The 22,170-nt window shown below is 50.0% G+C and overlaps 1 protein-coding gene across 1 annotated transcript in view; it reads right to left on the bottom strand.

Annotated features, from left to right (window-relative positions):
- Positions 1-22,170, bottom strand: part of TMEM132C (transmembrane protein 132C) — a 121,166-nt gene that overhangs the window by 63,442 nt on the left and 35,554 nt on the right. The window contains exon 2 of the mRNA XM_030233503.2: positions 9,544-9,690. Coding sequence (XP_030089363.2) covers positions 9,544-9,690 — 147 coding nt within the window. The remainder of the gene's footprint in view (positions 1-9,543; positions 9,691-22,170) is intronic.

Below are 22,170 nucleotides of genomic sequence, written 5' to 3'. Positions count from 1 at the left end.
GCTGCCTGTCAAAATAATTAACACAGCTTTAATTAACAGAACATGGCAACAATCCCCTCCTTGGGTGGTTCTGGGAGTAATGTCAGCAAAAGCTGAGTTTCTGGCCAGTTCTGAGTGATCAAGTCCCCTGCCCTTACTGTGACATTTCCAGGTCAGCTTTTCCAGGAGTTCTGTTGGGAATTTACCCTGCATTTGAACAGTGTTCTTCTGTAATGTACAGGAGTTTTACAGCTGCTGAGGAAATCACAGCAGGCATAACCAAACTGTGGAACTGCACACGTACAGCCAGCCAAACATCCCCAGCATTGAACAGATTCAGCTTTCAAATATTCCTTACCAGTCTCGTTAAATCTCTGGGCATTTCTCAAGATAAAAATTGACAAATAGCATCTCCAAGTGGAGAGCCTGGCCACGCTCCTGCACTCTCTCAGACACGACAAAAAATGCCACAGGAAATGATAATCACAAGCAATTAAAGCCTCCAAACCCAAGTGAACAATTGCTAAACTAAGCAGAGAGATCCTGCTCCTTTGGGGATTGTCAGTGGTACTCACTGAGCTCTGATTTGGCTGAAATCTTCTTCTAGTGGAGTGCAGCCTGCACATCACACACATCACAGACTTCCCTTGCTCAGTACATTCCAGTGAATGAATTCCATGCCACACAGACACTGTGAATTCTGGCTGAGAACAGAGGTCAACACTGAAATTCAGAGTTGGCCCATCAGGATTGCTTTGGTGGACAGGACACTTTGCTTTCCAAACCATCTGATGGCATGGCTAAATATGCCAGTCTCATTAAAAATGGCTGAAACAGGGATGAATTCAGTGTCTGAGGTCACTTGAGTACTCTGGCAGAGTCATTATTGAATTTCTACCAGTGTGATTACAAAGAGTGCGTGCTCAGTCCATTAATCTGCAGCATGCAAACCAAAAATCAATGGGGTGCTACTTCAAACTCCTTTTTGTGATAATCACCATCATGTAGGAGGGTGTACACGTGGCAGGGGAGTGTGAAGCTGTTGTCACAGCCCTGGATACACAAGAGATCACCTGGTTTTCTGAGCTGTACACCAGAGAGGAGAAAGGAGAGAAAAGTCAAAATTTGTTCTAAACTTGGGCTGAAATTCAGTCTGCAAAGGAAATTTTGCCATGTGCTTCAATGAAGACAAGGTTTCTTCCCTGGAAATTTAACTGGGACTGAACTTCCTGGCAAGCCACCAGGAATTCAGCACTGGTCAATCCAAAAGCCTCTCCCCAACAAACATCTCAGTTCTTTGATAAACTCACTTCTCCATGGGATAAGTGGCACACTGGTAACGGAGTCACAGCAAAGTTGTGGGAGTTTTTTGTGAATGACCAGGGACAAACCCCTCTGCATTGTTTCAGAGGGCATGGACTGATTTAAACTAGTCCTTGGCACTCCTCATCCTGAGCCCTCAGAGCAAGAGGGACTCACCACAGCTTTTCCCAACAAGAACCACTGACTTGCCTTGCTTAGCAGCTTTTGAATAACACTGCTACTCCCTTTTCATTTCTCATTCCTTATTTTGAAAGCACTGCAGAAGGATGTGCTTGCAGACCTCAGCTGCCCATAACATCTACTCAAAGAAACAGGGACTTATTTAGCCAGGACTTGACCTTTTTTTGGTGGAATTCACACATTTACCACCTTTCCAAAGAGCAGCCAGGCTCTGTTAAGCTTTCAGGCAATGCAGAGGATTCTCCAAACACTCCCTACACGTCCCCTCCAGGCCACCAACTCATGAACAAAGCTCAGCTCAGAGCAGGTGATTTGTACAAGCCCTTGACACAAGGCAAGACAGATCCAGCACTGATTTACACTTCAGGGACTGGGGCTGCACAGCCCTGAAAATAAAAGGCTGCCTTTTAAAATGTCACTATTTGCTGATACTCTCCATGAAGGGACAGGGCAAAAACCCAAGAGCTTCTGTCATTCCCAGAACGTGACATACCAGAGGTCTCCCTGCAGCCTGAGCTGGAGATAAATTATGATTTGCAAATGATGACTCCTGGAAGCCAACAGAGTCACTCCTCTCCCAGTGCAACGACCTCTGATACAAGACAGCTCCTTAAACTCCAGGAGTTGCTTTTTCTGTAACAGGCAAAGATTTTTACTTCCTCAGCTTGTAAAAGGCCATGCACTATCCTGCTTTAGTGTGGGAAACGTGCAGGGGGAGCTGGGTGGAAGCCACCCTCAGAGAAGGTCAGGAGCCATGGGTTGTGCTGGGCTGTGCTCTGTCCAGCCTGAATCACACCAACTGTGTCTGCTGGGAGGGTTTGCAGGGCAGAGCTGCTGCTGCTCCCTGCAGCCTGAGGCACCCCAGTGGGGCCTGTGCCTGGTTAGGGCACACACTCCTGCCCTCTCTGTGCCAGCCTGCAGAGGATCCATTCAGGTACCTGCAGAGACAGAGCATTGACCAGGGAGGGGATGGGGTTTAGATAGTGTGTGTCACATGTGGGACCCTGCTGCAGAGGGACAGCAGCCAGGAGTGCAGGGGACACTTAGGAAAGTCCTGGAGAGCTGTTGGACAAAAAACAAGAAATTCCCAACATCCTTCTGCAAAGACAGCTGGAGGAGAGCAGGGTTTACACACCTGAGATGAGAGAGACTCAGAGAAGCAAACACAGCTGGAGTGATGCACCAACATCACCTGGCACATCAGCCCTTCACACTGTGCCTGTTCAGCCAGCCCTCAGGGCAGTGCACAAGGAATTTATGGAGCAGGCACCAGGGCAGTGGGAAGGGATGGGAATGATCTGAAGCAGCAGGAGCCCACAGCACCAGCAGCACAGCCCAAAATCATCCCAGCCAGCACCTGCTGGCTTTCCAACCATCCTTGCTTAACTTGTCTGATTTACAACAAGGACTCAGCATTTATGTAATAATTTTCCACCTGTTCCATAGAGCAGTCCCTGTTATTACATAACAAAATAAATGGAGATTTTTATCAGTGCTTTCAATGGGCAGTAACACATCAACCAAAGTAACTTTGATTGGAAGAGTAAATCTCAGTAAGCCAGTGCAGAAACAAATGGCTCAGCTGTCCAATATATTACATTTTGTGTGAGGAATGGAAAGGTTTCAGATAAATGGTGGTACTCCACCACTGTTAGCTGGTCAGCTGTGACTGATCTGACAGAGACATGAGATGGAAAAAGTATTTTAAACAATCTAATTGTCTTTTGTGATATTGTAGCCAGCTTTCCAGAGGTCTCTCCTCACCAGTTTGAAGTGTCTTTAGCTCAGAGGAGTTTTGTTATTACAAAATTCCTCAGGCACAGAGGGCTTACATCTGTAAGAAACACATTTCAATTCGCTTCACCGAACACTCACAAAGTTCTTATTCACTTTATTCTTGAAAGGTTTGGCTTTTGGCACTTTTGCCTAAATTTTCTCCATTCTTTAGTGCCTGACTGATTTATTTCCTGCGCTGTGAAAGTTCCAGAGGAGAGCAGAGTTGCTTGGCAGCGTGATGTGGTATTGCTGAACTCAGCTGTTTGTGGCTCTCAGCAGATGTTTCTGCTTCAAAGGCAGGGGGGGAAAAAAATCCACACGCACAAATTCCTCCTCCCCAACCCTGCATCTTTTGTCTCTTATCTTCCACTGCCTCCCAATCACGAGAAGGCTCCATCACCATAGCTGCTAAGCCATCCAGAGTGTCACCCAGAGATAAGGGCTGACCTTGCCCAGAGCAGATTCAGAGTGCAGGGATGGGATGAGCAGAAGGTCCCACCACGGATGGGCTGCATCAGAGGATTCTGGTGGATAATTTCACTGTGAGTTACAGGTCACTGACATGGGGGTTGCTGTGTGCCAGGGGCCAGGAGGCAGCAGGGTGGGGCAGAGGATGCCAGTGGGACTGGCAGCTTTCCTCCTGCACATTCCAGGAGTGCCTCAGAACACCTTCCCGAGCCCAAGTGAAAGCTGAAAAGCAGACTGAGTGTTTGTAGGCTGCTCTGGAGAAATGATTACCTTGTCAGAGAGTCAGAAAATCCTCTGACCCTGGGCATCAGGAGTTACAGTTATTATTGAACCTGCCCATCAGCCTGGATGGATGGAGAGCTGCTGTCCCATTATTCCATGACTGCACATCCATTCTGTTTGTGTGGGCTCTGCTCTATTTCCATTATAATGGAATAAAACAATACATCCAACCTGCCTGCAAAGCAGGGCAGCACTGCCTGCAGCTCTCTCAGCAAGGCTGGGTTACTGCAGGCATTGACTGAGCCTCCAGCACCTGGTTTTGGTAAGCATGTAAAAAGCTTTTCTAAACGACACAAATTTGCAGTGCAAACAGATTTGATGCTTTCATTTGGGCAAGAAATACGTGAAGAATGCCCTTTCTCTTGGAGCTTCATCTTCCATCCTCCATCCTCCACCCTCCATTCTCCATCCTCCACCCTCCATTCTCCTCCTGGCTCGGGGTTTGCAGAACACTGCTGACCTCCAAAGCACAGAAGAGGAGCCATGTGAAAGGCTCCTTTGGGAAGGCCCCTCCTAACCCCAGCCTCGTGTGCCCTGGAGCAGACCCTGCTCCAGGCACAGCTGGCTGCTCCCCGTGGGTGTGTGCAGATGTGTCCTGGCAGCTCCCCTGCCCACTGGAGACATCTGTGCCCTGCTGTGACCTGGATCCTACCAAAGAGAACCCTTCAGTGCAAGGGCAGCAGGCAGAGAGGCTGTCTGGGAGACCAGATGAGAAAGCAGGAGTGGAAGGATGGCTGAAGCAGCAGGTGAAGGCTCAGCTGGAGCTCCTGCTGCACCTCTGGACAGCCACACACACGTTCCCAGTGGCACTGGAAGCTCACAGATGCTCAGCACAAGAATGACTCACACTGGAAGCTCCCAGGGCTGCTCCAGCCACTTGCCAGCAGCCTAAAAGGCTGCACTGAAATGTGCACAATGCTTCAAACAAGGGGCCAGAATTATTGAGGCTGGAAGATTTTAATTAAGGTCGTTGAGCCCAGCCATCCTCCCAGCACTGCCAAGTCCATCACAACCCCAAGCACCAAATCCACTTGTTTTTCAGATGCTCCAGGGACACCTTCCCTGGGCAGCCTCTTCCCGTTCCTGACAACCCTTCCAGTGGTGAATTCTTCCTCCTATCCAATCTAAACCTCCCACGGTGCAATTTGAGGCTTCTCCTCTTGCCCTGCCTGAGCACACAACTGCCCCATGTTCAGCCAGCTGCCAGCCAACACCTCCAGGCTCTTCTCCCAATTTTCCCTCGAATTATGGAGGATTCATTCTGCTCAGCTGAGGGCATTTAGCACCTCATCCTTTGTCATGGTGTTTCCCCCACATCCAGTGAAAAATGGAGCTTCTCCTGAGCTCTCCTTCTGTTCACATATCAATATACAATGCCTGCTCATATGTGAATTTCCTGTAAATGAATGGAAATTGTTTCTCTTTCAGGGTTTAATGGTGTAAGGCATCCCTTGCTGGTGCCTTCCTCCCAAAGGATCTCTGCAGTTTGTACAGCTCAGTCCCTGCAGACACAGATGTGACCTCCTGCAGACATGCCCAATTTCCCAAGCACCCACAGCAGTGCCATGTGCCATCTCAGCTCTGCTTCTGCCTCAGTTATCAGTCAAAAGGATAAACAACTGGCATCAAAAAATCCTGACCCACAAGCACTAAACCTCTGAATCCTTGTGAGATCCGTGCTCTCTGCTCGGGCTGCAAGGTTTTGAGGTCAGCAGGCACCAGTGCCACTCTGCTGAGCTCTGCAAACCACTCTGACCCAAAACTGCCAGGGCAGGGTGACCCAGATTCTGAACTAATTAATAACATCTTCCCTGCTCATGCTGTGTGACTGCTCCTGTCTGTTCACATCCCGGGCACAGCCTGGCTGTGCTCTGCTACAGGCAGACACACTCCACATGGCTCACACTTCCCCAAGCCTGACTCATGCTGTACATCCACACTTTACTTTTGTTTTTCAATCACGAGGGAACTGATTTCACTGACATCCCTTGGCAGCATATGCTCTAGCAGACAGAGCAGGGATCTGCACCAATTGCTGTGGCTTTGTTGCTTTCCTCCACGTGCTAATGATACCAAACACAGCCTGGGAACGTAATTACTGTTCCCATGGGCATGCAGAGATACCCAGACAGGGCTCCAAACCAGCCACAACAAGCCCAGCCCAACAGAATGTGCACATGTGGCACATGAGAGGGAGCAAGTGGCTGTGACACGGCCTGAAACATCAGCACAACATCTGGAAGCACTCTTCCCCAGCCTGCCCCCCTATCAGACAGATGGCTGCAGGGCTGTAAGCCCACGGGCCTCTCCAAAGGTTCAAGGCCAAGAGGATAAAGAGCTCCATCACAGCAGTTTTCCATTCTGTCAGTGTTTCTAAATCTCTCTGCTCTCCCCACTCGGTGGCTGTGCCTGGCTGACAGAAATCTGCAGTGCTGGCTCACTCCAGGTCCCCCACCCAGGGGCACAAATGCCAGCCTGAGGGCAGCTCCTTCCAGGACAGCCCAGGTTTGCAGCAGCAAGAGGAGTCAGGCTGAGATCAGACTCAGCTACAGGATGCTCTGGTGCTTTGGCTTTGGCACAGAATCCAGCCTAAGAAATTCCCCGAGCCCTCCTTGCTCCCACCCTGCTCCTCATCCCCACAGCAAGCCAGCAGCCAGAGGTCTGCTATGCTGAAGTTTGATATTTAAAAAAACAAACAAACCCACAAACACCCCTTGCTCTGCCTTGGAACAGCTCTGCTGCCCTGTGGGCCAGTCCAGAATGAGGTTCCCAAAAGCAGGAGCCCTTCCACTGGGGCTGCTCTCAGTGAGTGTGGTACCTCACCAATCACACCAGCCTTAGCCTGGGACCAAACCAGGCCACACTGAGAGATGGAACTGGTTCCAGGACTAACCAAAAAGGGTTCCAGGACTAACCAAAAATATCCCTTTTTTGTCCACCCCAAGCACACACAGCAAACCTCCAGAAGCAGAAGCAACAAAGGAAAACAAGCAACAAGCAGTTGCCTAAGCCTTGTTTTCACTAATCAACACTGTTGTTATCCTCATCAATAGCTGCTTGAGTCTCAGCAGAAACTGCATTATGAGGCACACAAACATTGCTGATTTCAAGCTGTTTGCAGTTTCTTGCCATAGCTGCAAAGCCTTTTTGAATAATTTTAAAGTAAACTCTGGCTCCTGGCTTGAGCCCCACAAAGTATTTCTTAAAAAAGTAAAGAAGCATGACCCACTTAAATTCTCAGAAGGTAATGGTAAACAATTACTGCTGTGAAGTATCTAAAATATCTCTTGTGTTCTATTATTTATATCTTGTGAAAGGTGTATTAGCTGCTGCTGCATTCAGGCTCAAACTGCTTCTTTCAAAGTGCTTACGGTGTAATTATATCCACACACTAATGACAGAGAAATGTGCAAGAAAGGAAAAGGTGGAAACAAAAATCAGTGTTTTTATAGAGTCTGGGCACTTGTCACAGAGAAATGTGCAAGAAAGGAAAAGCTGGAAACAAAAATCAGTGTTTTTATTGAGTCTGGGCACTTGTCACAGAGAAATGTGCAAGAAAGGAAAAGCTGGAAACAAAAATCAGTGTTTTTATAGAGTCTGGGCACTTGTCACAGAGAAATGTGCAAGAAAGGAAAAGCTGGAAACAAAAATCAGTGTTTTTATAGAGTCTGGGCACTTGTCTCTAGGGGTGTGAAGGGGAAGAGTGCAGTGGTTCTCCCTGGTGCAGCAGGGAGATTTCTGAGCAAACCCAGTGGGAAGCTCCTTCTGCTGCATCAATTGCCCAAGGGATTTGTGAGCTGGCTGAGTCAGCTGCAGGGAGGATGAGGCAGTGCTGGTGCTGGAGCTCCAGAGCTGCTCCTCACACCCAGCCTGACCTGGGTCCAGAGCTGCACATCCCCTCTGGAACCACCCTGCTGAACCAGCCTGGAAGAGCTGGTGGCAGCACAGAAAACTCCCATGAGGGACTCTCAGTCCTCCAGCAGATTAAATCAGGAGTGTCTAATGGAGTGTCTGTGCTCCAGGTGACACTCAGAGACTCAGGAATGCCCAGCACACCGTGTGCTTCCCCTCAGCTTCCCCTGCCCAGCTCTTCTGTACACAAACATTTCACTCAAACCAGGGCTCACCGTGCTTTCAGAAGACAGCGACTATTTACATGCACAAGTGAGAGAGGCATTAATTAAAACACTGAGTTTTATTTGCATAATTTGTGCCAAAAATATTTTTATGGGTTAATTAGACTTCATGCAAATTGGATTGAGGAGATTTAATTTGGGGTTTGATAACCTGACTATTATAGTTCTGCAGTTGCAAATCTGCTCAGAGCTACATGCTGCTCTACAGCTATGTCCTCCCTTTCAAACTGGTGTAATTTTTACTCCTGGCAGCCTCAAATGATGCAATTTTCCTTTCCCTTTGCCAGTCCTGAGGTAGGTTGACCCTGGTTGGATGCCAGGTGCCCACTAAAGCTGCTCCACCTCTCCCCTCCTCAGCTGGACAGGGAGGAAAAAACAGAATGAAAGCTCAGGGTTGAGATAAAGACAGGGAGAGATCAGACACCAGGAGGAAATGCACTGACTCAGGCAATCAGCTCATCAGGAGCTGCTCAGGGCAAGAAGAGTTTCTGCACTTTACACATCTCCAATATCACAGAAGAGAGAAGTTAAAATCAGCTCAGGCTGTCTGTGCCTGGAGGTGTGGGACAAAGCCAAAGCAGCCCAGCACCCAGCAAGGGCTCCACGGTGCTCCTCTGTGAGCCTGGGTTTGTGATGACAATAATCACAGAGCTGGGGCTGTGCTCCAAGCACTGCTGGGATCTGGACAGTGGGGAATTCAGCGTTGTGAGAATTCACTGTGGTTCCTGGGAGGCTAAAGGATTTCCACTGAAAATACACCACTTCACTGTGTGCCATGGAGAACAGCCCTGCTGATGGAGACTGCCCTGCTGTGGGACAGCCAGACCAGACCTGCAAGCCCAGCAAACAGGGAAGCAAGGCAGTGGCAGCCCAGCTGATCCCCACAGGGCTTTGCCTCAGGCAGTCACCCAGCAGGCCAAAGGGACCTCCAGGTCTGCAAGAATCCACTGTTTGCCAAGGAGGATTGTTCTGTGTCACCCACTGGCAGGTTTGAATCACCCTGCCCAGTGGCTCACTGGTAGAACTCGCTGCTTGCTCCATGAACCAGCCCCACAGGCTGTGCTAATCCAGAGAAACAAGGTCAAAACCACCAAGCCAGAAAACATAAAGGTTCAGTAAAACCCTTTCAATTAAGGATATTCACATTGCTGCCAACACTCCAGCACCCCCAGCCCCAGTGCAGGCCTATTCTATTAATTTTTTCCTTTGAACTGATGAGTTTTATTACCCGTTGTAGGTCAGCAGATGGTACCACAGCTACCCTGAGTGCCTCCACATTTGCAGGCTGCAGCTTTAATAGCTGTGAGCAGTGCTGATATGAGCCTTAAGCCCTTCAAGCCCCGAATGGTGTGGTGGACCATAAATGAGTTTAATGTGCCGAGAAGAGGAGGTTTCATACCTGTTCCTTGAGCTTGGGGCTATCCTCTGGCACAGGACTGTGGTGGTGGAGTGCTTCCCCCCGTTGCCCACCTCCTGCTTCACGTCCCACTGCCGCGGGTCGCTCGTCCTCGCAGCCAGAATGTTCACACCCTTCTTCACCTTGGCCCTGTGGGAATCAATGGGGAAAGGGTTACAAGCCTCGTTTGGGGGGCTCTGAAGGCAGCTCAGGCACGGGGATCCCAGCAGAGCAGTTTTAGGGTAAGGGGCAGATGTGCTGCTCATCCAGCAGGAAGCAGGAGAGCGATATTGGGAATGCAGACCTGTGGCAGCACCCCGTTCTTTGGACAGGGCCTTTATGTGTCCTGCTGCAGTCAGGAGTCAAACTGAACTCTGGGAAAACCTGCACTCAAGCTTCTTTCCTCTAGTCAGGCAATATTTTTTCCCCAAATAAAAGTTTGTCCCAACACAGAGGACTGTGGCATGTTTGTCTGTGTCAAGACAAAATTGTGCCTCATCACTGCACAGAGGAATCCTCCACTGGAGGCTTTTTAATAACCCATTTTTATTCCAGATGATATTCCTCTAGGTATCACTGGACAGGTTGCTGCTCCTCTGCCTGACAATCTCCTCTTTCCTGCACATTCCCAAGGAAATTTCTGTTTGCAATCTCCAGCCTGGAGAGAATGCAGCTGTTGGTTCAGACAAGACTTTGTAACCCAGAGATGTTCTCACAGGATGCAGATTTCTGCCTCTCTCAGTTGTTGTGCCCTGTGGAAAAGCTAAGTGTATTTATCTAGTGGTGCTAATAACATCAGCAACAACTGCATGGAAGGTTAATTACAGAACACTTGCTAATTAAAGAGCATTTGTACAAAGACCTCTCAGCAAAGGTGTTGTTTGGGTGCAGAATGCTGAACTGCTGATGCTCAGCCCTGCCACAAAGCACCAGGAATGGGGAAGATGAAGAGTTATGCAGCCCTTCTCTTCTGAAGAGAGTGAGGGACAAAAGGATGATGAGTCTGGGGGAAGGAGGGGGCCATGAGGAGTTCCCAGCCCCGGGAGCAGTGTGGCCTCATCCTCAGAGGAGGAAGGGAAAGGGCTGCCTGACTCCAGCTAACATCACAGGTCACCACAGCACAGAGGCTGAATTAAAATCACAGCTTTCTAAAATGTTTATGCAACACAAAATGTTGGGTACTGGGCAGGAATCCTCATCTAGCAAGATGCTGGTGTCTTCTTGACATTTATGAGGACTTGGCACCTAAGTTTCTTTAAAAAACTGTTTTTTCTGCATCTTCAGCCAATAAAACACTCAAAAGCTGTCCTTAGGAATGACTGAGAGCACCTGTCTTCTTGCAGTTTTTCAACAAAACACAATTAATTTAAGGTATTGAAAAAGAAAAGTTGATTTTTTTTTTTCTTCCCAGTATAAAAGCATAAAAGATTAATTCTCTCATTTGTAACATGAAACACCATGGAGCTTTAGAGAATGCTGTCTTGCTCCTGTAAAAGCAGCCTGATGAATCTCCCGTGCCTTCAGCTGAATTACTCAGAAGCAAAAACAGAGAGGCAAAGGAAGAATCAAATTCATTCCTGAAGGTTCATTAAAGCTTTAAGTCCCATTAGGCTTTCCAGTGTATTACAGTTCAAATAAATGAACAATAAAGAAATGTTCCAGTATTTATAAAACACTCCTGCCAATCTTGAAGCTGTGTAAATCCATCAGTACTTCTATGGCAATCTGTATTTCAGGAGGTCTTTGGCTGTATTTTAGGACACTGCAATCTAGCAACTGGAGAGAAGTCAAACCTCATTGTTTATACTTTGTTCAGCTGCTCCTTGAGACAGGCCCTGAAATGACAAAGCACCACTCCAAATGAGGCTCCTGTGCTTGGCTTTTCAACAGAATTACAGCTCTGTCAGCAGCTGCAAATTGCTCTTTCCACCACGGAGTCTGACACAGTCAATACCTGGGCTCCTGTTAATCAGGATGGACCCTGTGGATGGGTGGCCAAGGTTAGTGGTCACACACACTGCCACAGGACCAGACCAGGGCTGCAATGCCATTTCGTTAATTAACTACAGGATGGGGCATTAAGTTGAGTGGTTTGCACATATGCCATTATATAAAGCCCATTAAAAAAAAAAAAAAAATTCCATCCCAGGGTAAAGAAGGTTATGTTTGGTGAGAAAAATCAATGTTGTGATTGCACTTAGGACTGGAATGAGGGTATGAACACCCAGAAGATTGAACTTCCAAAATAAATATGCAGAAACACAATTTGCAACTCTCCCTCTAAAAAGGGCATTGAGTTTTACATAACAAGGTCGATGGATGAATCAGAATTAAGTCAGACAGAACTGAGCCCCACACATTTCCAAATGCAATCTGTACATACGCTACAAATGTTTTCACTCCAATTTTTATTTACTTGGTGTTTGAGTGCTAGCAAGGAAAAGTCTATTTAATTACTTACCAAAGATTTGTTGACCCTGTTGGATGCTTGTGATTAAATATTCATTTTTTTAAATCAATAGTGCCAACTTTGTACATTAAAAATCTGCAAGTTTTACTACCTCAATAAACCCCAAGACCGAGGACCTGGAGGCCAAATGACTTGAGAGTCTCCTGTATTTACCCAGCTAACCTCACAGTATTTATAAATGCTCTGTGTTTACTAAAGGTGACAAAAAATAGAGAGGACAAACAGCTGAGGGACTCCAGGTTTCCTCGGTGTGGGGTTCCCCAGTGCACTTGGGAAGTTCTTTGCTACAACAAGTAGATGGTTTTCCTCACACAGAGCCTTTTCTGCACAGCTCCACAGCCTGAAGCATCCACCAGCCAAAACCTGTCAGCTTGTTCTTTCACCCAAAGTGGAGCCAAAATCTTCCCCTCCGAGGTTATTCTAAACAACCTCCTGGGAGTGTCACTAAATCTACAACTGAAAATGCACAGAACTGAAAATGCACAGAACTGAAAATGCACAGAACTGAAAATGCACAATATTAAAAATGCACAGAACTGAAAATGCACAGAACAGAAAATGCACAGAACTGAAAATGCACAGAACTGAAAATGCACAGAACTGAAAATGCACAGAACTGAAAATGCACAGAACTGAAAATGCACAGAACTGAAAATGCACAATATTAAAAATGCACAGAACTGAAAATGCACAAAGGCCAAGGGCAGCAGCCCGTTCATTTGAGGGTTCTGGTCTGTGTGCTGGAAGTTAAGCCCAGCTCTTGATCTCGTGACAAAAGCAAAGCTTGAATGGAAGCTGGAGCCCAGCCCAGCCCTGGGAGCAGCCCAGCAGAGCCGAGCTCAGCTCCAGCCCTCCCTGGGGAAGGGACTCCCTCCCTCGGAGGGGCTCCAAGCTCTCTGAACACATGGCACCCAGACCAAGGGGAGATTTGCTTGCTCGAACTTCTGAGGTTATTAACTGACAGCACAGGAAATCTCTGCCTCAGCTTTGTCTCAAAATAACTGTCTGTCCTTAAATCTCTCAAATGGAGAATTAAAAGATTCTGCTGGCAAGCAGAGCAAGCAGCATCTCAGAGATATTACAGAGAGTCTCCAGCAGCTTACCTAGGAATCATTACTTAATTTGTGTCGAGACCAAGTAAAAGCATTTATTTACTCACACAATCACACAGCAAATGTGCAATTTCCAAGCAAATATTTCACTTTCAACTTGAAGCTTTCAGTTATACACAAAGACTTCCATTTAGGACCTCACCTTCCTAAGATGTCAAACCTAGAAATGATGCTTCTAATTAATGCATTCTGATCAATTGCAGATGAAAATCTAATTCTTGCATTTCACTATCCCTAAATTACAAGAAATGTCAGCAGTATTTGGATATAATACTGTACAGCTATTAAAGACAGCAACCAAAAGGCAATTGAATCAGCAACAGCCAGAGCTGGAGATGTGACTTATGATTAAAGGAGCTCAAATTATAGCTCCCTATTTAAATTTAAATGTTAATCTTGCAGAACTGCTGTGCCATGGGAGGGCTGTGCTACCTGCAGCAGTGCTCTGGAGAGGGCACAGAGTGCTGAGAGCTCCCAGCAGCCCTGCCCATGCAGGATTCTGCTGACTGTGCCCACACTGGAGAGCATCTCCCCTCTCACTGCAGAGAACGATGCTCAGAGCACAGGTCCAGGGGAGCTGCTCTGCCTGGGGGTGCTGTGCTGGGGACAAGGACATGGGCTCTGGGCAGCCTGGGGCTGGCAGCACGGGGAGCTGGGCATGTCCCTGGCTGCCCTGAGCTGGCAGCAGCCAGAGCAGGGCTGAGCTGTGGCTCAGTGCAGGACCAGAGAGGCAGCAGTGCCAGTGCCTGGGAGGGCAGCAGTGCCAGTGCCTGGGAATGCAGCAGTGCCAGTGGCTGGGAATGCAGCAGTGCCAGTGGCTGGGAGGGCAGCAGTGCCAGTGGCTGGGAATGCAGCAGTGCCAGTGGCTGGGAATGCAGCAGTGCCAGTGGCTGGGAGGGCAGCAGTGTCAGTGGCTGGGAATGCAGCAGTGCCAGTGGCTGGGAATGCAGCAGTGCCAGTGGCTGGGAATGCAGCAGTGCCAGTGGCTGGGAATGCAGCAGTGCCAGTGGCTGGGAATGCAGCAGTGCCAGTGCCTGGGAAGGCAGCAGTGCCAGTGCCTGGGAATGCAGCAGTGCCAGTGGCTGGGAAGGCAGCAGTGCCAGTGGCTGGGAATGCAGCAGTGCCAGTGCCTGGGAGGGCAGCAGTGCCAGTGCCTGGGAATGCAGCAGTGCCAGTGCCTGGGAAGGCAGCAGTGCCAGTGCCTGGGAATGCAGCAGTGCCAGTGCCTGGGAAGGCAGCAGTGACGCTGGAGGGGGAACAGGGCCATGCCCTGGCAGCAGCAGGCACCAGGTACCTCTGACCTGGGCTCACTCTGCATTCCAACCAAAGCTTACACAGCAGGGCTGCTCTGGAGAATAAACAGCTAAACCAACACTCAGTTCTTACAAGCACCAAGCTTCAGAGTCTGGAGAGCTGTGCAGTCTCTAAGCCTCATGTTTCCTGCCAGGCTGTTTGCTCTCTGGGAGTTATTGCCATCTCTGTAAATGCCACGCTGCTCCCTCGTGTCCCTGCTGTGGAGCACCTGCCTGCAGGGCAGAGCACTGCTCTGGGTCTCTCCAGCTCACACCTGCTGTCCAAGCAAGGATCCAAACTCCAATCAGGGATCCAAACTCCAATCAGGGATCCAAACTCCAATCAGGGATCCAAACTCCAATCAGGGATCCAAACTCCAATCAGGGATCCAAACTCCAATCAGGGATCCAAAATCCAATCAGGGATCCAAACTCCAATCAGGGATCCAAACTCCAGTGCAGGGGCAGCAGCAGCTCAGAGGGCTCCTGTCCGGGCTGTCCCCGAGGATGCTCCTGCTCCTCAGCGAGTCCTGGCATCCATCGCCAGCCTGCAGCTTCAGCTGAAGAAATGCTGACCCCTTTTGGTCAGCCTCCTCCGAGCCTCGCTGCTTCTCCACGCTCTTTGCTAACTCTCAGAAGCCCTTGACTCGTGTGGCTGTAAAGGTCAGGCTGTAAGAAATTCCTTCGGTGACTCCTGAAGCCCAGGGCTGCTCTCCTGGTGGCTCGTTCCTGGGCTGTTACAATAAAGGCTCAAAACTTCAGGAGTTCTGCCAGAGAAATTTCAGCTTCTTCCTGCCGTGATTCACTCCTCTCCTCCTTTGTTCCCAGAGTAAATCAGGAGATTAAAGGCAGCTGCAGGAACCCATAAAAGCCAGGCAAGAGACTGACCACAGCAATTAAGCAAGATGTGTTTTATTAGGTAAATATTTTTCCTTTCATCCTCCTGTATGAAATGAGTTGCTAGATCTCAGTGCAGCTCTGAAGGAGCAGGACAAACATCTGCCTGCACAACACTCCTGGTGAAAAGCTGAGAAGCCAGAAGTGGAAGAGGAGATGACCTGGTTAGCTGGGTCAGCCTTTCAAATATGCTCCTTCCATGTGCAGAACACACGGGCAGGGTAAATGGGATTGAGCAGCTTGGCTCAGCTCAGGAATTTGGGGATCAGGTATCAGCTCCAGCTTCCTGCTGGGCTCCACACAGGATCCCTGTCTGATCCCCACTCCACAAGGCAGATGGTGGTCACCAGAGCTCCCTGGGGCCACCTCTTTCCTACAGAAATTTTCATTCACAAGCCCACGTCAGCAGGAAAAGAGAGCCCTGTCTCAGCTGCAGGATTTAGGAGTAAATGGATTAGATAATAAATTACTGCTAATAGCAGCATTTCAGATTTGGTCCCCAGCTCAGGAGCTACTGCAAAGGGCCATCCATGCAGGAATCATCAGCAAAAGCAAAGACCTTGCTGCTCAGAGCATCCTCTCTGCTTCAGGCATCTCTCTCACTGTGTATCCAGAAAAGGCCTTCAGGAAACCACTTTTGTAGAAAAAGAGAAAACAGCCTTTAAAATGTCAAAACAGCTAAACTAGGCACACAGCTCTTGCTCTTCACTCCTTACAATTTTCCTTTCACTTCCAATAGACCACAAGGTTGGTCTATTTGAAATGACTTTGGAAAAGAGAACACGTCAAAACAAAACAAATGGAAATATTTCACTTTGAAAGTGCAGTAATAAAACCCTTTAAGAATCTCCAAAGCAGAATGCTTAAGGTTCTTGAATATAGAGAGCAGCTGAGGCACATTTCAGTATTTCTGAAACCTCCTCAGTCTGGCAAAATGGACTAAATTCAGCCCAAAACTGCATGTTCTGGTGACTTTCATGTCCATCAAAATGATACAAATCCTCCCGTTGCCAGTGAGGAGTCCTGGGATCTAAAATAGCTCAAGGGCTGATCTTCTGCAGTGTTTCTTACATAACTGAAATTCCCTGAGACCCTTGGAAAATCAGCTGTCTTCTATTTCAATGGGAATAGGTGCTTCATATCCCTTAGGAAGCTTTGAAGAGCTCAGCTGCAAGGCACGAGGTGGATGCTGTCAGCTGTATTTTAGATTTTATTTTTTTTCCCCCAAAAAAGAAATCCAATGTATTTTGGGATGTTCCAGGGACGGAGTTTTTTGGGTTTTGGGCTGATATCTGTGGTTAACTCTTTGGTAACATTATCAGCCCTCCTGAGGAGTCAGGTATCCCATTACTAAGTTTGAAAGGAAAAGCAAAGAGAGGTGGTTTCTGTGAAGTTTGGATAACCCTACTCAAGGCACAGTCAGCCACTGAACCTCCTAACAGATCTATGGCAAAACTGCTTTCTCCAGCCCTGAATTTGAATAGCACTAATTAAAGGGTTAGGAAAGGTGTGAGGGGCTGGGGAAATCCTAAAAAACCTATAAATAAAAGCAGGATGGAAGCACACAACTCAGAGAATCTGGATTTGTCATCCAAGCTGCCAGGAAAGCCAATCTGAATTTACAACCTGCTAACATCCTGCCTGCAGCAAAGACAAACTCTGCAAACCCTGAGCTCCCAGCAGCTGTCACGGAGCTGCTGCTGCCCTGAACTCGGTTCCTGCCTGCAGACAAACAGGCAGAGCAGCCAGGCACAGCAGGCACCGGCAGCCACGCGGGCCAGCGGGCACAGCCGAGCACAGCCGGGCACACGGCCGGCACTGCCGGGCACGCAGGGAACAGCAGGGCACAGGCCAGGCACAGCCAGGCAAGCCAGGCACGCAGGCACTGCCGGGCCTGCCGAGGCCAATGCAAGCCCAGCTGGGCACACGCCAAGGCGCACAGCCAGGCATGCAGGCCCAGCCGGGCACAGCCGGGCACAGCCAGGCACAAGCCCGGCACTGCAGGCCCAGCTGGGCACAGACAGGCACAAGCCAAGGCACTGCCAGGACCAGCCGGCCCAGGCCAGCACCAGGCACAGCAGCAACAGCCAGGGCACCACGCCAGGCACTGCCATGGCACCAGCAGGCCAACTGCCGGGCATGCAGGGGCACTGCGGGCACAGCCGGGCGAATGACGGGGGCATGCCGGGCACTGCCGGGCACTGCGGCAAGCCAGGGGCACTGTTCAGGCACAGCAGGCACAGCCAGGCACTGCCAGGCAGCAGGCACCGCAAGGCACAGCGGGCAACAGCCGGGCACAGCCGGGCACTGCCAGCAATGCACAGCCTCAGCCAGGCACAGCGGCACTGCCAGGCACAGCCAGGCAACAGCAGGCACAGCCAGGCACAGCCAGGCACTGCCAGGCATGCCAAGAACAGCAGGCACAGCCAGGCACTGCCAGGCAATGCACAAGACACAGTCAGGCACAGCCAGGCACGGCCGGGCACTGGCAAGGAACAGCCAGGCACAGCCAGCACTGCAGGCACGCGGACAGCGGGCCCAAGCAGGGACAGCGGGAAATGCAAGCACTGCCAGGCCCAGCAGGCACTGCCAGGGCACTGCAGGAAGCCAAGGCACAAGCAGGCACTGCCAGGCACCTGCAAAGCAAAGCCAGGCACAGGCCAGGCACTGCCAGGCAAAGCCGGGCACAGCCGGGCACAGCAGGCATGCCAGGCACGGCCAGGCACGGGCCAGGCACGGACAGGAACGGACAAGGGCACCGCCAGGCCTACAGCAAGGCACAGCCCAGGCACAGCAGGCACTGCCAGGGGCACCAGACGGGGCACTGCCAGGCACAGCCAGGCTACGGCAAGGCACGCAGGTCCACTGCCAGGCACTGTTAAGGAAGGCAAGGCCCAGCGGGCACTGCCAGGACAGGAAGCACAAGAGGCGCACACCAGCACTGCCAGGGCCAGGCCAGGAACTGCAGCACGTTATGGCAAAGCCAGCACGCCAGGAACTGCCAGGCACAGACAGGCACCAGGCAAGGGCACGGCCAGGCTGTCTGGGGCCAGGCACCGCCAAGGGGGCAGCACTCACACCTGCAGCAGGTCAGACCTGCAGTGCTCCACCAGCTCTCCTTCCCTCTCTGCCTGGGACACTTCTGCTCTTCTGAGCAAACCCAAAGGATCAGAGCAGCCACAAGGCAGGAGACAAGGTGGGCCAAAAACCAAATCCTGCACCAAAGAGCTCCAGCTCAACACACAGCTCCCCTTCTTCTGTGCCCAGTCACAGCCCCAGGAATTCATTCTGTGGATGGAGCAGCTGGTGCCAAATCCCACCATTCCACAAGAACCACAGCAGGGTTGGATATTTGTGGATTTTTTAGCCTCAGCTCCCAGCACCACTGGCAATGAATCCTCACAGTTAATAAGAAATGAGGAAGAGAGAAAACTGAAAGCAGAAGAGAAATGTTTCAAGAACACGAATCCCTTTTTCTTCTTCTTCCTTTTTGCAACACCTGAACCTGGCACCTCAGGATAGAAAACCCCACTCCTGGGTTGGAAGGATGAAGATCCCCTCCTGGCAAACACCATCCCAGGGTGGCACAGGGAGGGCTCCTTCCCAGAACTCACAAAGCACAGGCTAACCAGCAGGTTTGCTGATTAAATTATCATATCTCATTTGGGACAGGATGTTTGGCCCTCTTTTCACTGCCCTTCACCTTTTACTCATGGAATCAGCAAAAAATCTGGGTTCACAAGAAATGCAGGGGAATTGCAGAGAAGACCAAAGTCCTGCAGTGCCTGAGGGGGTTTGCAGAGAGCTTTAAAGGCTCTGCTCTCCTCGTGCCAAGCACCGGGGGTGCCTGACCTCAGTGGCACAGGGACAGCCTGAGTTTGCAGTTCTCCCTTTCCTTAAAGGGTGAATGAGCAGCAAAGCTCTTTTCTGATTTGAAACTCAAACAAACTCGTGGGTGAGTGACAGATCCATCTCAGGCACTCTGCAAGGAATGAAAGAAGTTGAGGCATAATCACATGCAGGTAAAACCCCTGGACAGCCTTTGCTGAGGGATCAGTATGGGGGGGAACACTCATTTATGAATCCATCACTTGGGGAGACACTGCAGACCTGCTGCCTGCTTTGCTGTCACAAAGGCAGCTGGAATAATCTTCCTCACACCAACACATGCCTGCTGCTGAGAGAGGCAGAAGAGACAGAGATGGGTGTTGTGTAAACAGAAATCCCACCAGGGTGAATCCAGAGCACAGATTCAGCTGCAATGCTAAACACAAGCTCCTGGATCTATTTTATAGGACCAGGGACACTTTTTAGATAAGTAAATGCTTTGAGATTATATTTCCCTACTACATCCAGCTTCTATTATTACCAGAAAAATCTCTAAGCTGCACATTTGTGACATTCCCCCAGCTGGCAGAGCAACAGCAGTGCTGAGGAAAATACTTACTGTTTGCAGTGGTTATTAGGATTATTACTGAGACCCCAAGTGACTTTCTGAAGTAATCTTCCCATGCAGTCCCTTTGTGGTTCTAATCCCATCCTCAGTGCCCCCTCAGCAGCTCTATGAATTCAGCTTTGCCATCAGCCACATGGCTACCAGGGTGGTGTTTCCTTCCTCCCTCGGGGAAAGCATTTTGCTGAGATCAGCTGCTGGAAGGAAGAAGGGGCAAACATCCTTAGAGCAGTGAGAAAAGGAGGAGCCTTGCACTCCAGTTTCACCTGGGCTGGGCTGCTGGCCCAGGAGCTAAGGAGAGCCCTGGTGGTCACAGCTCGGGGTTCAGCTGTGCCTCTGCCACCCAGTCAGGCTGATTGACACTGACTGAGGGCTGGGGGTACCACCAGAGCCCTGAGAGCTCCCTGCAGCCCCCAGGGCTGTGCTGGCTCTGCAGGAGCCTGGGTGTGCCCAACCCATGCCTGCCTCCTCTCCCTCTGAGACACAGAAAAGCTCCCTGAAATAGAGGCTAGACAGGAATAAAGCAGGGATTTATTAAAAGGCCTTCAAAGGAGGCACCTTGGGCAGTGCAAGAGCCCAGCCAGGGCTCCACCCAAGATGGACAATGCTCATGAGTTCTCACACTTTGATAACTTTTGGTCCATTTCCATCTCGGGTTCAGTGTCCAATTCCAGCTCAGGCTCTGCAGTCCCACCCTCCCAGGCTGCTCTCCTCCATTCCCTGCTGTTTGCACTTTGGGGCTGGAGCTGCAGCGGTGCCCTTGGTTCTGGGGCTGGAACTTCTTTTAAGAGTTTGTTTATATTGCACAAGAAGAAAGACAGTGTATATATAGATATATAAATATACATACACATCCTGCTGCCATTCCCTCAGAGGTGCTCAGGGCTGGCCAGGCTGCTGCACACTCAGGTCTGGGCCAAAGCCCAGCCCCATTTCTGTGCTGCTCTGCCAAGCAGCTGCAGACCCAGGTGAGAAACCCCTGGACTCTCTCTTGCTCTGGCTGTGCTCCCAAGGCTGTGGCTGTGAGGGATGCTCAGCACCAGCCCGTGCAGGGAGCAGGGAGCTGATGAGGCTGCTCAACCCACTGAATGCCTTAGCAAAGCTCCCCCTGCCTCCTAAGCCATCCACCTCCTCATCTGAAAGGTCCTAGATCAAATGGCCAAGAGTTATGGGGTATACAACACCCAAGGATGGAGAGAAATGACAAGCACAAAGAGAGGAAAATGAATAATATACAGAAGAGGCCATTATTCTATGTACCCAGGGAAAGTGTTTCTGCTCCTTACAAAAGGAAGGATTTATCTTCCCCTGATCAAAGGTGACAAAGCTGGAATGTTAATGCTAGGAAAACACAGGGAGGGCAGGAAGAAGGCTGCCAGCAATTTCACTTTGATTTCATCAGCTGATGGTGCAATTATACATTTATTTTTCCTGTGAGCAGCAGACACTTTCACACTCAGAGCACACCAGGAGGAGAGACAAATTACTGAGTCTCACAGATCTTTCTACAGAATTCCACACACGTTTCCCTCAAGCAAGACACTGATGCTCTCAATCTCGTGTCCTTTGGGCTGACACTGCTCATGGCACTGACATTAAGGGGGCAGGACTGGCCATCAGGTACTAAATCTTCTCCCAGTGACAGGAGTGCCACACAGACATCATTCAGGGCCAGCTCTGAGTCTGCTTTGCTGTGCTTGAAAACCAGGTCAGGCCTTCAGCACCTCGAGCTCCCTGAGAATTCCAGCCCCTTGTCCTCGTGGATCTGCAGGGCTGCATCCCTGGGATGCTGAGGAGCTCTGAGCAGGAGCTGCTGTCCCAGGGAACATCACACAGGGGCACTGGAACAGGCACTGGAGCATCACACAGGGACACTGGAACATCAGAGAGTGGCACTGGAACATCACACAGGGACACTGGAACATCAGAGAGTGGCACTGGAACATCACAGAGTGACACTGGAACATCACACAGGGACACTGGAACATCAGAGAGTGGCACTGGAACATCACACAGGGACACTGGAACAGGCACTGGAGCATCACACAGGGGCACTGGAACATCAGAGAGTGGCACTGGAACATCACACAGGGGCACTGGAACAGGCACTGGAACATCACACAGTGACACAAACACAGGGCACTGGAACTGGCATGGGAACATCCCACAGTGGCACTGGAACATGCCCTGCACTGCTGGCAGTGCTGGCTGTCACGTGTGGGCACATTTCCAGCTCACACAGAGGTGACAAGGCAGCCCACAGCAGCTCAGAGCTTGGTCCATGTCATTACTGTCAGCAGGAACTCCAGAGGACAGCTGGGAGCTCTGCTCTGCTGTCACACCAATGCATTATTACAGAGTTTATACCCCAGAAGGGTTTGTTAAAGGGAGGAGAAAGGGAAAAAT

The sequence above is a fragment of the Serinus canaria genome, chromosome 15, assembly GCF_022539315.1.
Source record: "Serinus canaria isolate serCan28SL12 chromosome 15, serCan2020, whole genome shotgun sequence".
Taxonomy (NCBI): domain Eukaryota; kingdom Metazoa; phylum Chordata; class Aves; order Passeriformes; family Fringillidae; genus Serinus; species Serinus canaria.
The sequence above is the reverse complement of the archived record's forward strand: the minus strand, read 5'-3'. Positions and strand labels throughout refer to the sequence as shown.